This window comes from Vigna unguiculata, chromosome 10 (assembly GCF_037176805.1).
Source record: "Vigna unguiculata cultivar grain cowpea cultivar isolate G323 ecotype 2 chromosome 10, ASM3717680v1, whole genome shotgun sequence".
In the NCBI taxonomy this organism is placed as follows: Eukaryota; Viridiplantae; Streptophyta; class Magnoliopsida; order Fabales; family Fabaceae; genus Vigna; species Vigna unguiculata.
In genome coordinates, this window is record NC_140801.1 from 49,050,315 (window position 1) to 49,064,867 (window position 14,553).

The window sequence follows — 14,553 nt, forward strand, 5'->3', positions numbered from 1 at the left end:
GTAAATATGCAAAGATAAATTAAAAAAAAATGTACAAAGTAGATGTTTTTCTTATAAAAACGAGAATAAAGGCAAGTAACAATACGAGAACAGAATGATAATGGTAATGTGGTTAGTATAGTATTAGTTATATTTTAACTATTATTGGTAACTATGATTTAATTATTTTTATTCGATCCGAACACTATGTAATTGATAATGATACTACGTAGTTGTACTTAAATATATCAAGTCATAACTGGGTGAAAAAGAATAGTCCTATGATGATTTGTGAAATCTCGAATTATTAAAACTTTTATAAATTAAAATTACGGAGAAATGAAATACTAAATAATAATGACAGTCATTTCTAAATATTGTCAAAACCTTATATTTTAAAATACATTTAAGAATAATTTGGAAAAGGCTTAAAATGTAGTTATATTTAATTAAATTTAAGAATTATATTTCACCTGCTCAACAAACTTTTCTTCTTCTTTTTTAACTCGTATATAAACCTCAAATCTCACGGTTTCAAGTTCAACAAAATCATTTCAAATGAATTCTTTAATTTTGAAAGTTTTGTTAAATCAATCAATATTTTGATTCAACTAAACAAGATCCTTGCATGAGTCTCAAAAAAAGCTTTAAAAAACCACAAGTTTTATATTGTTTAAGCTTTCAAAAACTATCGTAATTAAAGCTATAGGATACATGATCCCTTGAGAAATTGAAAAAAAAACTAAATAATTACATAAGCGTTCATTTTAATTTTTAGTGTAGAGATACAACACTAATGAGACTTAAGCTCAATCACACAAAACATTGACATTACTCTCAACCCAAAACTTTAAGGTAATAGGTTTATGAGTCTTTATCCTTATATAATGCTCTAATTTAAAGTTATGCATTATATAGGTTTGACCCTCTACCACTTTTTTCTTCCCACAAACATAAATTCTCCTTTTTTACCATGGCAGGAATCATATCACCCTGGAAAAAAAAAGCATAAAAATAGCAACACAAACACATAAAACAACAACACATAAAACAGCATCACAATTGCATTACCTTCTGATCCAAAAGAATTAACTCCATATGACGACTATTATCCCGATTTTGAACAAACCACAAGTCTTTCACTCTAACAACAAGTTTCAATGTTTCTTTCTTGTCATCAATATCTTTGATGGGATCAAGTTTTCTCGCCATCAGAAGATACAAACACAACCTACACCAAGTTAAAATACAAAGAACGTAATAACACCAACTACAGAACCTGACAAAAAAATAACAGCAACTCTTAAACGAAAAGAACAAACAGAAATCATAACTCATGAAACTCAAAAATACAGAATACATACTTGGTAAACCATACAAAACTGAAACAACAAAAAAAAAACGAAGGAAACTACAAAATCAAAATTGAACCAACTAAAAAGACAACAAATATAAATAATCCCAATATCCAAAACTGAAGAACTGAAAAAAGAACACAAATATTAAACGGAAAAAAATGGATAACCAAAAATAACACAAACCCACAACGAACTCAGAAAACAAAAAAAATAAAGACTCAACCACAAAAACCAGAGAAATGGAAGACCTTAAGAAGATGGGTTAAGATACTGCAGAATGGAGAGTAAAAACTGAGGAAGAAGAAACTGAGGAAGAAGGAAAGAACCCAACTGAAGCAATTTTTAAAATACACAACAATGAACTTTGATTGCAAAGGAACTGAGCTCATTAATTAATCCATGCAAATCAATCAAATCATGCAGTACTCCTCCATCTAAGGCGGGAAAACGAAAATGACTTCTTTGGCCACACAATCGAATGAAATCGAAGCTTGATCATAGGGGTACATTCGTCAGAAACGGAAATGAGAATGGGCAGATGACGGAAGAAGCAAACTTACCAAAAAACCTAAAAATGGGACAACTGTCAAGAATGTAAGTGGAGGTATTTGGGTATTTTCCAGAGGGCATTGTTTTCTTATATTTTAGAAGCAAAACAATATTACACATAAAAAAAACACATTTTAAAACTATTTAGCTTAATAATTGAGTAGAGAGATTGATTATAAAAAAGTAAAGTGTATGTTCTTTTGAACTAAATTGGCTAATAATTTAAATTTTCAGGGTGGAACATTCTGCTCTTCAATACATTGTTATTCATCATTGTTCTATTGTTGCTTTTAAAGGTGAGGTTTAAGAGTCAGAAAACATTTTATTTTGAAAACAATATGAAGTAAAAATACTTGAGAGTTTTAATTTATTGTGTATATTTTTTATCAAAGGTAAACAAGACATGTGTATATAAGTTGAGAAAGAACCTATATACTTTGCAATAGGTTTCAAGATAATAATAAACTAAATTTGAAGAACTATGAGAAATTATTTCTTATCATTTTGTATATTGTAAACTTTTTTTAGTGATGATTTTAATATCTAGTTGATGACAAACTTATTGAGTCATTTATGACCACAATATGAGAGATGCTAAATACATTTTTGATATAATCATGTGAAAAAAATATATAAAAATTCTAACTGTAACGAGAATATTATAAATGAAAAATATGATTTATTTTTTAATTCTTTTTTATATTATGAATATGACTGACTGATTTTTTTAATGTATTTTTTTATGTATATATTAATTTTTTTGTATATTTTATTGATCATAGTACGTTTATCAGAAATGGGTGTGGTATTTTTAATTTATTTAATTTTTGTTCCGAAGAATATTTAATGGCTGAGATTTAGCCGTGGAAATTGAGGATTTGCGGATTCTTTTGAGGAATGCGCGCCAATCAATAATATCTTTGTTTGGTGGTAGCATGACTTATCAGTCTACTATGACATGCAAAAGTGCCGAAAAAACAGTTTTATAATTAACTAATACTAATCATAACGTAACATATTCAGCATGCCAAACTTCGTGGGTATCTCAGTTACAACATGTGAGGCAATTGGCCTCTGCTTAAATTAAACTTTAAAAAAAACAATGATTTAATAAAATATTTTTTAAAGTTATTTATACAACATATTTTTTAACATGCATAATAAATTGCCTCTGCTTAAACTAAAAAAATAATGATTTAATAAAATAATTTTTTAAAGTTAGTTATATACAACGTATGTTTTAACATGCGTAACAAATTATGATATAATAACAAAATTAGACCGTAACTTAATAGATAAAAGTAAATGGGGTAAATAAGATTCACCTTACTAGTTGTTAATCTTAATACTTTTAGTTTGAGGATGAGTCTTATTTCGTGCATAATATTGATACTATTATTAGTGATGTGCTAGTGAACTTTAATTTTTTGGATGATATATTTTATTTGGAGGATGTTACTTCTATTGTAAATAATTTTATGGACTTATGACAAATTGATTCTCACGATAGAATTTTTCAATAATCCTTAATTCTTCTACACATAAACAATTTTAATTTGCAAAAGAATTAAAAATAGCTTTTAATTGACCTAATGTGGTGGAAAAAGGAAAAGATTCTACTACTAAAAAATATTATGAGTCGGTTCAAACTACTAAAATTAACTTTAATGGGTTGTTGTTGGTTTTTATGGTGCAATTTTTTCTTTGTCACTTCTTATGGTCTTCTCTTGTTATTCCTTTTGATTCTTGGTGTATTTTTGATGATTTTAATGGTACTCTTAGTGTTGAGGATGTGAAGGGTGGTGTTGCCCTTAGTTCAATTTCTCGAGCCAAGTTTTCATATTGAATAAATTCTATTGAGCTTGTTCTTATAATGCTTTTTTACTTATAGTTTAACCAAAGAAGAAGAAAAAAACAAATCTTAAAAATTTCAATCATTATCTCAAGATAAAAACAGGATCTTGAATGGTTATAGGGTTTGTTAACAGAGAAAAGTGAAGAAAAGTGAAGAAAGGAGAAGAAAGAAGACGCACGAGAGAGAAAAGTTAAAATGAATGAATGCTTCAATATGCTGGTTTGAGATGAGAAAAAAAAAAAAACAAATGAAACAAAACTTAAAATAAAAAAAGAAAAACAAAAAGAGTGAGAAGACTTATCTGAAATAAATTTGTGAGAGGAAGAATGCTGCAGACCGAAGTTTGCTTTCAAGGTAAGAAGAAAAATAAAAGTTTTGGGACTGTGATTAGAATCGAAATCTACTTTGAAGGTGAGAAGAAAGGAAAAATAGAGTGTTGGAATACAATTAGTAATTATGGAGGTGTTGGAAGCAATACCTCAATTGAACACACAACGGGCTTAGTTCCGAAACGAACATAACCCGTATTCCCATCTTCTACCTGGTTAGGTTTTCGCCCTTCTCTCTCACGCCTCGCGCTATCTATATTACAAAGCTTTTCGTCTTCTCCCACAACATTCATTCATTTCAACTTTCGATCTTTTTCTCCTTCTTCTTCGTCGTGGTGGTGTGTTTGTGAGGTTGAATCGGCGTGGAAATGATGGGAATAGTAAAAGGTTTGAGCAGGAAGAAAGCGTGTTTGTTTGGTTTGGCGGTGATAGTGATTGGAGTTAGGGCAAAGTGAAGAGGCCCCTGTCCCTTGCTGAGTAATTGCATGGCGACGTTCGCAACTTCTTCCATATCAATGATGATTTCAGGGGTTGATGAAAAGGCGTGGGTTGCATTCTAGTATGGAATCGCAACTTAGACTTCTCCCCACACATTCTTCCCTCCCTTCGACTCGATCACTGTTCCGCCACCAATGCACTTCCTGCGTTGATTACAACCTTCTCTCTGATCCACGCCAACAAACATTTCTGCTTTATTTCATCAATTTGTAAATCGTCATTATTCATTATTCATTATTCACTAACCTAAATTTCTCACTATTATTCCTGTTTTTTTGTCATTTCTGCAACTTTACTTTTCTTTTTACAGAAATCCAGATCCACATCCACATTTTGTGATATTATCAGAACTTGACGCTGGTGATGATTCACGTATTTGATCTGTAACAGTAGGGAACGCGCAGGTAGGGAAATCGTAATTTTCACTTGCTTTATACTTTCTCCTCGATTCGATTCTGAAGAGAAGATTCGTTTCTTCTTGTATGAATGTCTCCGCAATTGATATTATAATTTCTCTGTGTCTAATAAGTTATTTAATAAAAAATCAAACGGTGATAATTTCCTCACATGACAACAAGTGAAATTTTAGCTTACCTAATTGGGTTTATTTTATGTTGAACTGTGTATGAAAAACACAGATTTAATTAGCTTGTTAGTTTCATTATTTAGCCTGTTCTGTTTCACATCATGAACAAAAATTCAAACTCCACCGTAAATCTTGCCTAACAATTTTCAAATTTACGGACTCTTTCGGTGGACACAAAATTAAAATAAGATTATTTTTTACTTAACTACCTTATATGCTTAAATTTGTTGTTATTTAATTTTAACATTTTAATAAATAATTCAGTTTAATTTAACTTTTTTAGTCAAAAATATAAAAATGCGTATGATCAATACATATATAGTGTAGGGAGGCCCATATATAATTGCGCTTCTCGATATTCTAATTATTTTGGACAAAATATAAGAAAGATACTTCCATGTTCTTCTCTGAGAGTGCAATAATATAAAATAAAATGAAATATAGTATCCTAATAAACCCCTATAGAACATCTATCATGTCGTATTTTCATTTTAAAATATAAAATAATTAAAAATATTATTTTTTATTGTGTTATAGGTGTAAAAAAGTTTTGGTTGTTAAAATTTTCCCAAGAGAAATGCAAAACGTTTCAAGAATCTAAATGGTGTTTACCTGTGATTAAACTAAAATCCCTTCACAAACAATATGGTGAAGTATGATCATTAAAAAAATGTACTTTTTGAACATGTGATCATGGTTTGATCTATAAGACTTGTATTCGTAACAGTGTATTAAGAGTTAAAAAAATGAAAAGCAATTTCGTCGATAAATTTATTCTTAACAAAACGTTTAAATTAATTTCATCAATAATGGCTTCACAAAGGGCGTGCTAGACTATTTTAATTAGGATTATTAAATCCATAAAATATCAATGCATGAGTGTGATCTATATACGTGAAGTTAACCAAAATAACATATGCATCATTAACTAAAACAACCACTTATGAAATCAAATATTAGGTTGACATTGTAACCTTTGCACAAAAATAAAAATGATAAATACACACGTTGAAACAATCTAAAAAGAAAGAAAGAAAAATTATTGTGGTTTATTGTTATTTTTCTTAAGAAATTTTATCCTCCGATACATTTTTGTTACATATTCTCATCTACATATTAACTTTTTTTGGAACTAAAATTCTTAATTTTTTATTAGTATTAGTAATAAAAAAAGTATATTTTTTAAAAAATACATATTTATTAAAAAGTTGAGTATTTTGTGTAACATTTCATTTAATAGTTTTAATGTTACTAAACAAAATATTATATTATGATCAAGCAAAACAAATAGTAAGAATAGGCCAATATAGGGTAATAATACAGTCATCCAAAATAATCATATAAGTACCAACTATATTTACAACCTATGCTAGAAAAGAGTTATCAAAAAATCCAAATGTTAAACAAGATTGAGCCTACAACCTATGCTAGAAAAGAGTTATCAAAAAATCCAAATGTTAAACAAGATTGAGCTTACTGTTGGACATCTCACACCACTGACTTAACTCCTATCCATGAGGGGAGTATTTTCACCTAAGTTTGTATATGCTCACACCATAGTGATATTGCAAGAAAAGAACCAAACACAGAACACACTGAGAAAAATAAAGGGTAACCTAATCTGATTAAAAGAAACATGCAACTCAGTTATAAATACCATACAATCTTTCTCATTTATTATGTAAGTGACATTGAACCTCTTGGTGGCATGCCCACCTGTGATGGTTCCCAAACTCTATAGAGTTTGGCCTATAGAGTTTGGCCTCAAGAGGTTATCATCCAACCACTCACAAGGTAAGCTCCCTTCTCGTTTAAGACTTGATCAAGTTCAAAGACTAGGACCTCCTACTACTCTTCATGACATAATCCATTATGCTCAATCTAACATGAATGATTATTGGAGTTTTGGGATACCTCCAATAATGAGTCCTTATGTCCTTACATACAGTAAAACATACCCCTTGGAATTTCCTTTGAAATTATAGTTCAACCACCTCTTCTCATAATCCAAATTCATGCAATTTCACCACACATGTTACAAGCCACAACAATCCAAGCATATCATAAACTAATTTCACATTTTAACATTTAGATATAACTTCATCCATTAAAACAGAGAAATAAACATTCAACTGCAGTGGTTCTTGCCCAAGCTAGAAGATATCGCCCATGCGAAAGGGCTCTTCTCGCTTAGGCGGATCATTCTCGCCTGAGCGAGGCTCGAAACAAAGAACAACCCAGACTTTAAGCGAATTCTCGCTCAAGCTAAGCTGTCTCGCTTAGACGAGAGTGTCTCTCGCTCAAGCGAGACTTGCTCGCCTAAGCGACAACTTGTGCAGTGACAAGGATGAGTTTCTGGTGTTTTCGCCTAAGGAATTTCATCACCAAGACACAGGGAGAGGAAGAATCTATGATTAATCCCATAACAGAGACAACATTTCGAATTCAAAGCTAAACAAAACCAAACGTAGGAGGATTGACTTACTTTGAGGAAGGAAGTTGGGAGTGGAATCAACAAGGAGCTCTGCAGGAGTTTCTTTCCAAAATCTGATTGCAAAAGGAAGAAGGAGGATCAAAACTATGGAGGTAACAGAGGGATCACTGCTTTAGAGGAGAATTTGAGAGAAAACTATGTGGTGGTGGTGGGGGGGGGGGGGGTGAGAAGTGTTTTGTTGAGTGTGAAGTGGACTAGTATACTTAGGCCAGAAAATTAGAAAAAAGATGGGGCTTCACATTTTGTATTATTTTAACAATAAATTTACATTATTTTCTTGGAAATATCATAAACTCACTATTATTATTGTCTCAGTAAATAACATAGATATACATGTTAATTAGGTTGGACTAGGTATGGATGATATTTATATAAAAGTTAAATTTGGTATCAATTTAGAGAAAGACAAATTTGGTATTGAATCGAACAAAATTAACGAAAATCGTAACTAAATTTAATAAAATTAAATAAAATAAGAACTTAATTGAATATAAAACATGTGATAGTTATATTGGTACTAGGATAACTTGACACATAACAATAACACTGAATTAACATGTGATACTATTATATAGCACAATGTTAACTTAACACATGATCAATTTTTTTAAATTATAAAAAATTAAAAATAATCATGAACTGAGATATGATATATACTGTACACCAAACACTATTATTAAAAAAATTAAATTTATGAAAATAAAAAAATAAGGTCTTATCGAACATTTTTAAAATAATTTAAATTAAACAAAATTAATTAAAATAGAACCCGAATTATATTTAAGCCTTTATTATGCACTAAGCTTGGTGGAAAAAGACACGGGTGAATAGGAGGTGTAATGTATTGTTATTGAAATATATTGATGTGAAATAAAATTTTAAAATTTAAATAAAAATCCAAATTTTAAAAATAATCTTTTTTAAGAATATCAAACATCAAACAAAATATTAATAACGATAATTTTATAAGAGAGACACATTTTACAAAAGCGATATATTAGATTATAACTCTCATTCTTACCTTATAAAATATTAAATAAGAAAGTAACATCTAATCCAATCACAAAAGTGTGACACTTAATTATATTTATTTAATTTCTCAATATTCATTTAAAATTAACTACTAAAAACATTTATATTAATTAAGGATGTTATTTACCGTAGTTAAATAAAAGGTATTTTAATCGAAGCCAATGAGATTCTCTACGGTATTGTGATTCTGCAACTTAGTATTGCAGCAAACGAAACATTTTGCAACCCTTAAACCCTACAATGAACATCCTCTTCCCAAAAATTATGCACCCTTAAACCCTCATGTCTATTCTCACGCGTGTTACCCGCCAAAATCCCTCCACCGCCACCCTCCTCACGCGCCACCTCTCCTCCGCAGCCTCCAAACTCCACTCTTCATACACTTTCAAACCACCGTCGTCTCTCACTCCCGAGCCGCAATGCCCCAATTCCCCTCCCACCAAGCCCAACCAAAAGAAATCCAAGCCCAAGTACCGGCCTCCCTCCTCCCTCGACCCGGCCGGTCGCAAGCCGGTTCGTTCCAATGACCTGCCATTCGATTTCCGGTTCAGCTACACGGAGAGCAGCCCAAAGGTGCGGCCCATCGGGCTCAGGGAGCCCAAGTATTCTCCCTTTGGGCCGGGCCGGCTCGACCGGAAATGGACCGGGGTGTGTGCGCCAGCCGTGGACCCCACTGTGGAGAGCTTAGAGGGTCCGGAGGACCCCAAGTTGGAGGAACAGAGGAAAATGAAGAGAGAGATGATTCAAGGGAAACCCCTTAACAGTGATGAGAGAAAGGCATTGATATCGCAATTTGAGAGAAGCAAAACTAATAGGCATGTCAATCTCGGTATGAAAGTTGAAAGACGCTTGATGTTTTTCTTAATTAGGGTCGGGGATGTGAAAAATATTACGTGAATTGTTAAAAATAAGGGACTAACTTCGAAATTTATGAATACTAGTAAATGTTAAATTGTTTTGAAGAATATTGAAGTATATCTCATTTAGTTAAATGATGAGTTAATGTTGGGATGCTGGTTAAGGGGCAAAGGCCCGTGAACTACCGACGATGAGAGTAGATTGCATTGTTTTTGGTCCTATGAAAAGGGGTAGAGGGAGGCCAAGAAGAACATTGTAGGACATTGTTTAAATGGATCTTGTAGTATATAAATGTTCCTGAGAATTTGTTTGTAATAGATCCCAATAGTGCCGTGTGATCCATATATGTGTCCTCACCTAATTTGAGAGGGCTTTTGGTGGTTTTGAAAACAATCAAAAGGGAACGCTTCAAAAATGTTGAAGTTTGTCATTTTTGCTTTTGTTTTTGTTTTTGAATTTTGTGCCAGTAGGGGTGGTATTTCATACGAATTTTTTGAATTGTTTCTTGGTTTATAAATTATAGTTTTATTAGACAGATAGCATGATTTTCTATGGAGTTTTGCTTGATGAGAGACAACGTGATGTTCTGTGGTTCTTTCGCTGTTTATGTTCATGCTTTTGTTGGGTTGGTCGTGTTTGGAAATGAACAAGTCTATTGGTTCTGATAGCAATTGTTGTGGAAATGTATTGGATGGGTAAGACGAAGAGGTGTGTATGAAATGTTGTTTCCTTTGTACTTATTTTGAGGAAAATCTTGGCACATTGAATTTATCCCTTTTTCCAAATGTGTTCTTCAATCTCTATCTTATTGAGTTTTGGTTTCAGGAAGGGATGGTTTAACTCACAACATGCTGAATGTTATTCATAATCATTGGAAATTTGCTGAAGCGGTTAGAATCAAATGCATGGGTGTTCCAACAATGGACATGAAAAATATTTGTACCCAGCTTGAGGTTCACGTCTCTTCATACTTTTTTACTTCTTTTGTCTAACTACCTTACATAATAAGTAAAGTCTTACATTACAATTCATTTTGAAACACGTGGACTCATGTGATAGTTGAACTTCGGGTTACATTGTCTGTGAAGCTTATGTCTAACATTGTCGGATAGCATGCGCAAGTAATTTTTTTGCTCTTTTTGCAGGACAAAACATTTGGGAAGGTCATCTTCAGACATGGGGGTACACTTATATTATACAGAGGCAGGAATTATAATCCTAAAAAGAGATCTATTATTCCTCTCATGTTGTGGAAGCCCCATGAACCTGTATATCCCAGATTGATCAAGACAACAATTGATGGCTTAAGTATTCAGGAAACCAAAGAAATGCGGAAGAGGGGACTAGCTGTTCCTGCTTTAACTAAGCTTGGTGTGTGTTGTTTTTCTTATTTCAGTTGCCAGTGTGGTTTTTAGCAAACCTTATTTATTGATTCTGAATTGAATTGCAGCCAAAAATGGTTATTATGCTTTTTTGGTACCCATGGTCAGAGATGCTTTCCTCTCATGCGAATTGGTTCGGATAGACTGTGAGGGGCTTGAAAGGAAAGATTACAAGAAAATAGGCTGCAAACTCAGGGTAAAGACTATTAATTAATTTTAGCTGCTGAGTATGTTGTTGTGATAGGCAGCTTTGCAATGCTATATTTGCCATGTAATTTTCTTGTTTGGTATCATTATAACAAAAAAATGTTTCAGTTTGGATGATTACGTAGTACCTCAATATAAGTTTCAAAATTGAGTCTGTTTGGGCATTATAAAGTGGAATCACTTTGCTAGTGAGATTTCAAGGATTCAATTGTGGAGATATTCTGGGTCTTAAAAGAATTGATTTTGAAGTGTTGATCGTAGAGATGCTTTTTAGAATCCTTTTGGGCCAATTAGTTTAATTTTCTAGGGGAGCATAACAATCTTACTACCCTCAATCAATCTTACGAGCTATAAATATTTTAAATTTACTTTGAAAAGCCACCTAAACCTCTTGAATTGTTTTCATAATCAATTATTGAGGACCAAATGCGATTATAGATTCTCCAGAGTGTAAAAGAAAATTATGTGAAATTTAAAGAATATTAAAGAAAACTGCTAGTGCCTAGTAGTACCAGTACGTAGTCTGTGTGATTGGATTAGTCGATAAATCTACAGGATTGACATGACTATTTGTTGTGTGACTGGAAATGTGGTATTTGGTGTTTTTTCTTGGTTATACTTATTCTGCTGTTTTCTTATTTTTTGTCCTTGACAGTTCACAAATATAACATATTATTCTTTATAATATAATTACTCTGTGTGGATATTCAGGTAGCGTGACTAATATCACCGTTATCATTTTGTTCTATCGAGGGAGAGCTGAATGGAAAAATTTAGTAAATCTTTTCTAGTTGAACTAGTTATTGTCCCTAAAAATATGAGTTTTGGGTATAGTCCCCAAAAATGTTTTTTTGGTTTTAGTCCGTAAAAATTACAAAATTTAATAATTCCAGGAATATCTTATTTGGCTACTCCATTCTCAAGTGACAAGATAGATCTCTCTCAATCTCCCCTCTTATTTTTGGGCTATATGCCTTATTTCTTCTACCATCTCAGCCCACCTATCTAAATCCCTCACTAATAGAACTAACTAACTACTAATGGATAGTGGTAATGTCACTCTATTCTACCTTCCAAACCAGTGGAATAAGGTGTAATATTTCTTTATAATCATGTAACTTGAAGGGAAAATAACAATGATAGTGGTAATGGCACTCTATTCTACCTTCCAAACATATAGAGAAGACACGATTTCTAATCTTCAAGTTTTGTTCCCTGTGGTTTATGATCTAAGTTGCTCATTTTCGATTATCTTGTGTATTAATGCAGGACATGGTCCCCTGTATTCTGGTGACTTTTGAGAATGAACAAGTTGTGGTTTGGAGGGGGAAGGATTATAAGCCTTCAAAGGATGGATACTTTCTTAAAGATAGAGAATCATTTGATGACGACAATGATGACTTAAATGTGGCAGAGGAGCAAGAGGCTATTTAACACTATAATCAGGTGTGTGAATCAGAAGTTCCCTTGAGATTGGAATGTTATGTTCTGTGCAAATGCGGTGACTATGGGAATTTGGGATAGTTTACTGCCAAATTTTATGCTTCTATTTGGATATAATAAGATATATAAACTGTTTATTTTGACGTGGAAATGATGGGAATAGTAAAAGGTTTGAGCAGGAAGAGCGGTACTTGGTTTGGTTTGGTTGGGTGGTGACAGTGATTGTAGTTAGGGCAAAGTGAAGAAGGCCCCTGTCCCTTGCTGAGTAATTGCATGGCGACGCTCGCAACTTCTTCCATATCGACGATGATTTCAGGGGTTGTATGAAAGGGCATGGGTTGCATTCTAGTATGGAATCACAACTTAGACTTCTCCCCACACTTTGTTTCCTCCCTTTGACTCAATCACTGTTCCGCCACCTATGCTGTTCCTGTGATGATTACAACCTTCTCTCTGATCCATGCTTCCAAACACTTCTCCTTTATTTCATCAGTTTATGTAAATTGTATTGCAATTGTCGTTATTCAATATTCATGAACGTATAATTGCTATGATTTTTCGTTGTCTTTTGGGTTATTTCAGCAACATAGTGTTTTTCCCATAAATTATTTGTACTGATATGGACTGTGTTATTGTCAGAACTTGACGATGGTGTGGTAAGGTGCATACTCGATCTGAATCAGCAGGGCACACACAAAGATGGGTAATGATATATTTTTATTGAGCCTCTAATATTTTGGGTTAAAATTTCATTATCATTTATAGGAGAAGAAAATTGGAGAATAAAATTAAGGGTTAAATATGATTTTGGTCCCTTAACTTTCAATCAATTTTGGAATTAGTCGATTTTGAAACTTTAAACCAACTTAGTCCTTCATCTTTTGAAATACATGGATTTAGTCATTTTAATCAAATTTTGTTAAGTTTATTTGACATTTCAAGTACGTTTCACAATAGTATTTGACTTAACATTAAAGCAAAAATATGTCCAACAGTATAAACAACTCAAATACAATCCTAAAATGCGTACGAAACATTAAATAAACCTAACAAAATTTGATTAAAAGGACTAAATTCACGTATTCCGAAAGATGAAGGACTAAATTGGTTCAAAGTTTCAAAATGAACTAATTCCAAAATTCACTGAAAGTTAAGGGATCAAAAACATATTTAACCCTAAAATTAATTAAGTTTCTCCTAAGTTGTTGTAGCTTGTCATACAGTGCAGGTTTTCCATGTGCTGCTATAGTATTTCTTTTTTCTGTATAAATGCAGTCGATGAGAAAATTTGAAATAGTTTACTGCTAAGGTTGATACTTTTATTTGGATATAACAAGATATCTAAACTGTGATTTGTCCATGACTAGTATTGGCCTTAGATGTTGTAAGGAAAATTGTGAATATATGAGATGAATCTTTAATCATATGCTGGCTATATTTACAGTGCAGAACTGCAGATATTGTGGGTTGGAATTTTTCATATTCCCTATGATAGGCAATGGTGAACACATCTGTTCTATTTGGAGTCAGAGTGAAGTGCTAATCAAGAGTTTTTTACCATTGTTTTGTCGCAAATTTATAACAGTCAAGTAGTATTCAATTCAGGTTTTGCTCACATAGCCAAGCTTGGAAATGGACTTTGGTATTTCATGGTGTCAGAATCTTGGACTGGAAATCGAGTTGTCACCATTACCAAATTGAAAATTTAAATGTACAGATTAGTATTTTTTTCTTACAGTTCCATGTTTGATTAGTTTTCTCTTCCAAATTTCTTAGTAAAAGCCAACTCAGGAATCCAACCATAATTTTGTATCACTGTTTTTTATTATAACCAGTGAACATTCATAAAACTATTGACATTACATTTTTTTTTTCCTACTAACGCAATCGTTTTTTTATTAACAATAAACCTTGGGTAACTAATGCTTTAAAAGTTAAAAAAATAATACCAGTATAAGAAATGGAATATGATTGCAGTAACTC

General features: G+C 32.3%; 1 protein-coding gene and 1 long non-coding RNA gene across 4 annotated transcripts; both read left to right on the forward strand.

The window, feature by feature from the left end:
• The first annotated feature begins 3,662 nt into the window (after positions 1-3,662).
• LOC146883397 (uncharacterized) lies at positions 3,663-5,134 on the forward strand. Of its 2 annotated transcripts, none has more exons than XR_014985458.1 (2): positions 3,663-4,285; positions 4,879-5,134. It is a non-coding gene; the product is annotated as an uncharacterized LOC146883397 (long non-coding RNA). The 2 variants fall into 2 exon arrangements; XR_014985457.1 differs by lacking the exon at positions 3,663-4,285 and adding an exon at positions 4,292-4,777.
• Positions 5,135-8,858: 3,724 nt separating this feature from the next.
• Positions 8,859-14,307, forward strand: LOC114167281 (RNA-binding CRS1 / YhbY (CRM) domain-containing protein). 2 transcript variants are annotated; one of them, XM_028052324.2, is made up of 7 exons: positions 8,859-9,509; positions 10,364-10,491; positions 10,684-10,909; positions 10,989-11,116; positions 12,397-12,573; positions 13,210-13,273; positions 14,020-14,307. In XM_028052324.2, exons 1-5 carry the CDS (start codon positions 8,963-8,965, stop codon positions 12,559-12,561), a joined length of 1,194 nt encoding a protein of 397 aa, XP_027908125.2. In that variant the 5' UTR covers positions 8,859-8,962; the 3' UTR covers positions 12,562-12,573; positions 13,210-13,273; positions 14,020-14,307. The 2 variants fall into 2 exon arrangements, with proteins under 2 accessions (XP_027908125.2, XP_027908124.2); XM_028052323.2 differs by having other exon boundaries at positions 8,860-9,509; positions 14,015-14,307.
• The last annotated feature ends 246 nt before the right edge of the window (positions 14,308-14,553 follow it).

Bases quoted from the DNA above. Each gene is read 5' to 3' on its own strand.
- LOC114167281 (XM_028052324.2), top strand. From the start codon at position 8,963: ATGTCTATTCTCACGCGTGTTACCCGCCAAAATCCCTCCACCGCCACC. The intron at 10,492-10,683 runs GTTCACGTCTCT...CTCTTTTTGCAG, and splicing joins ATATTTGTACCCAGCTTGAG to GACAAAACATTTGGGAAGGT. The intron at 10,910-10,988 runs GTGTGTGTTGTT...ATTGAATTGCAG, and splicing joins TCCTGCTTTAACTAAGCTTG to CCAAAAATGGTTATTATGCT.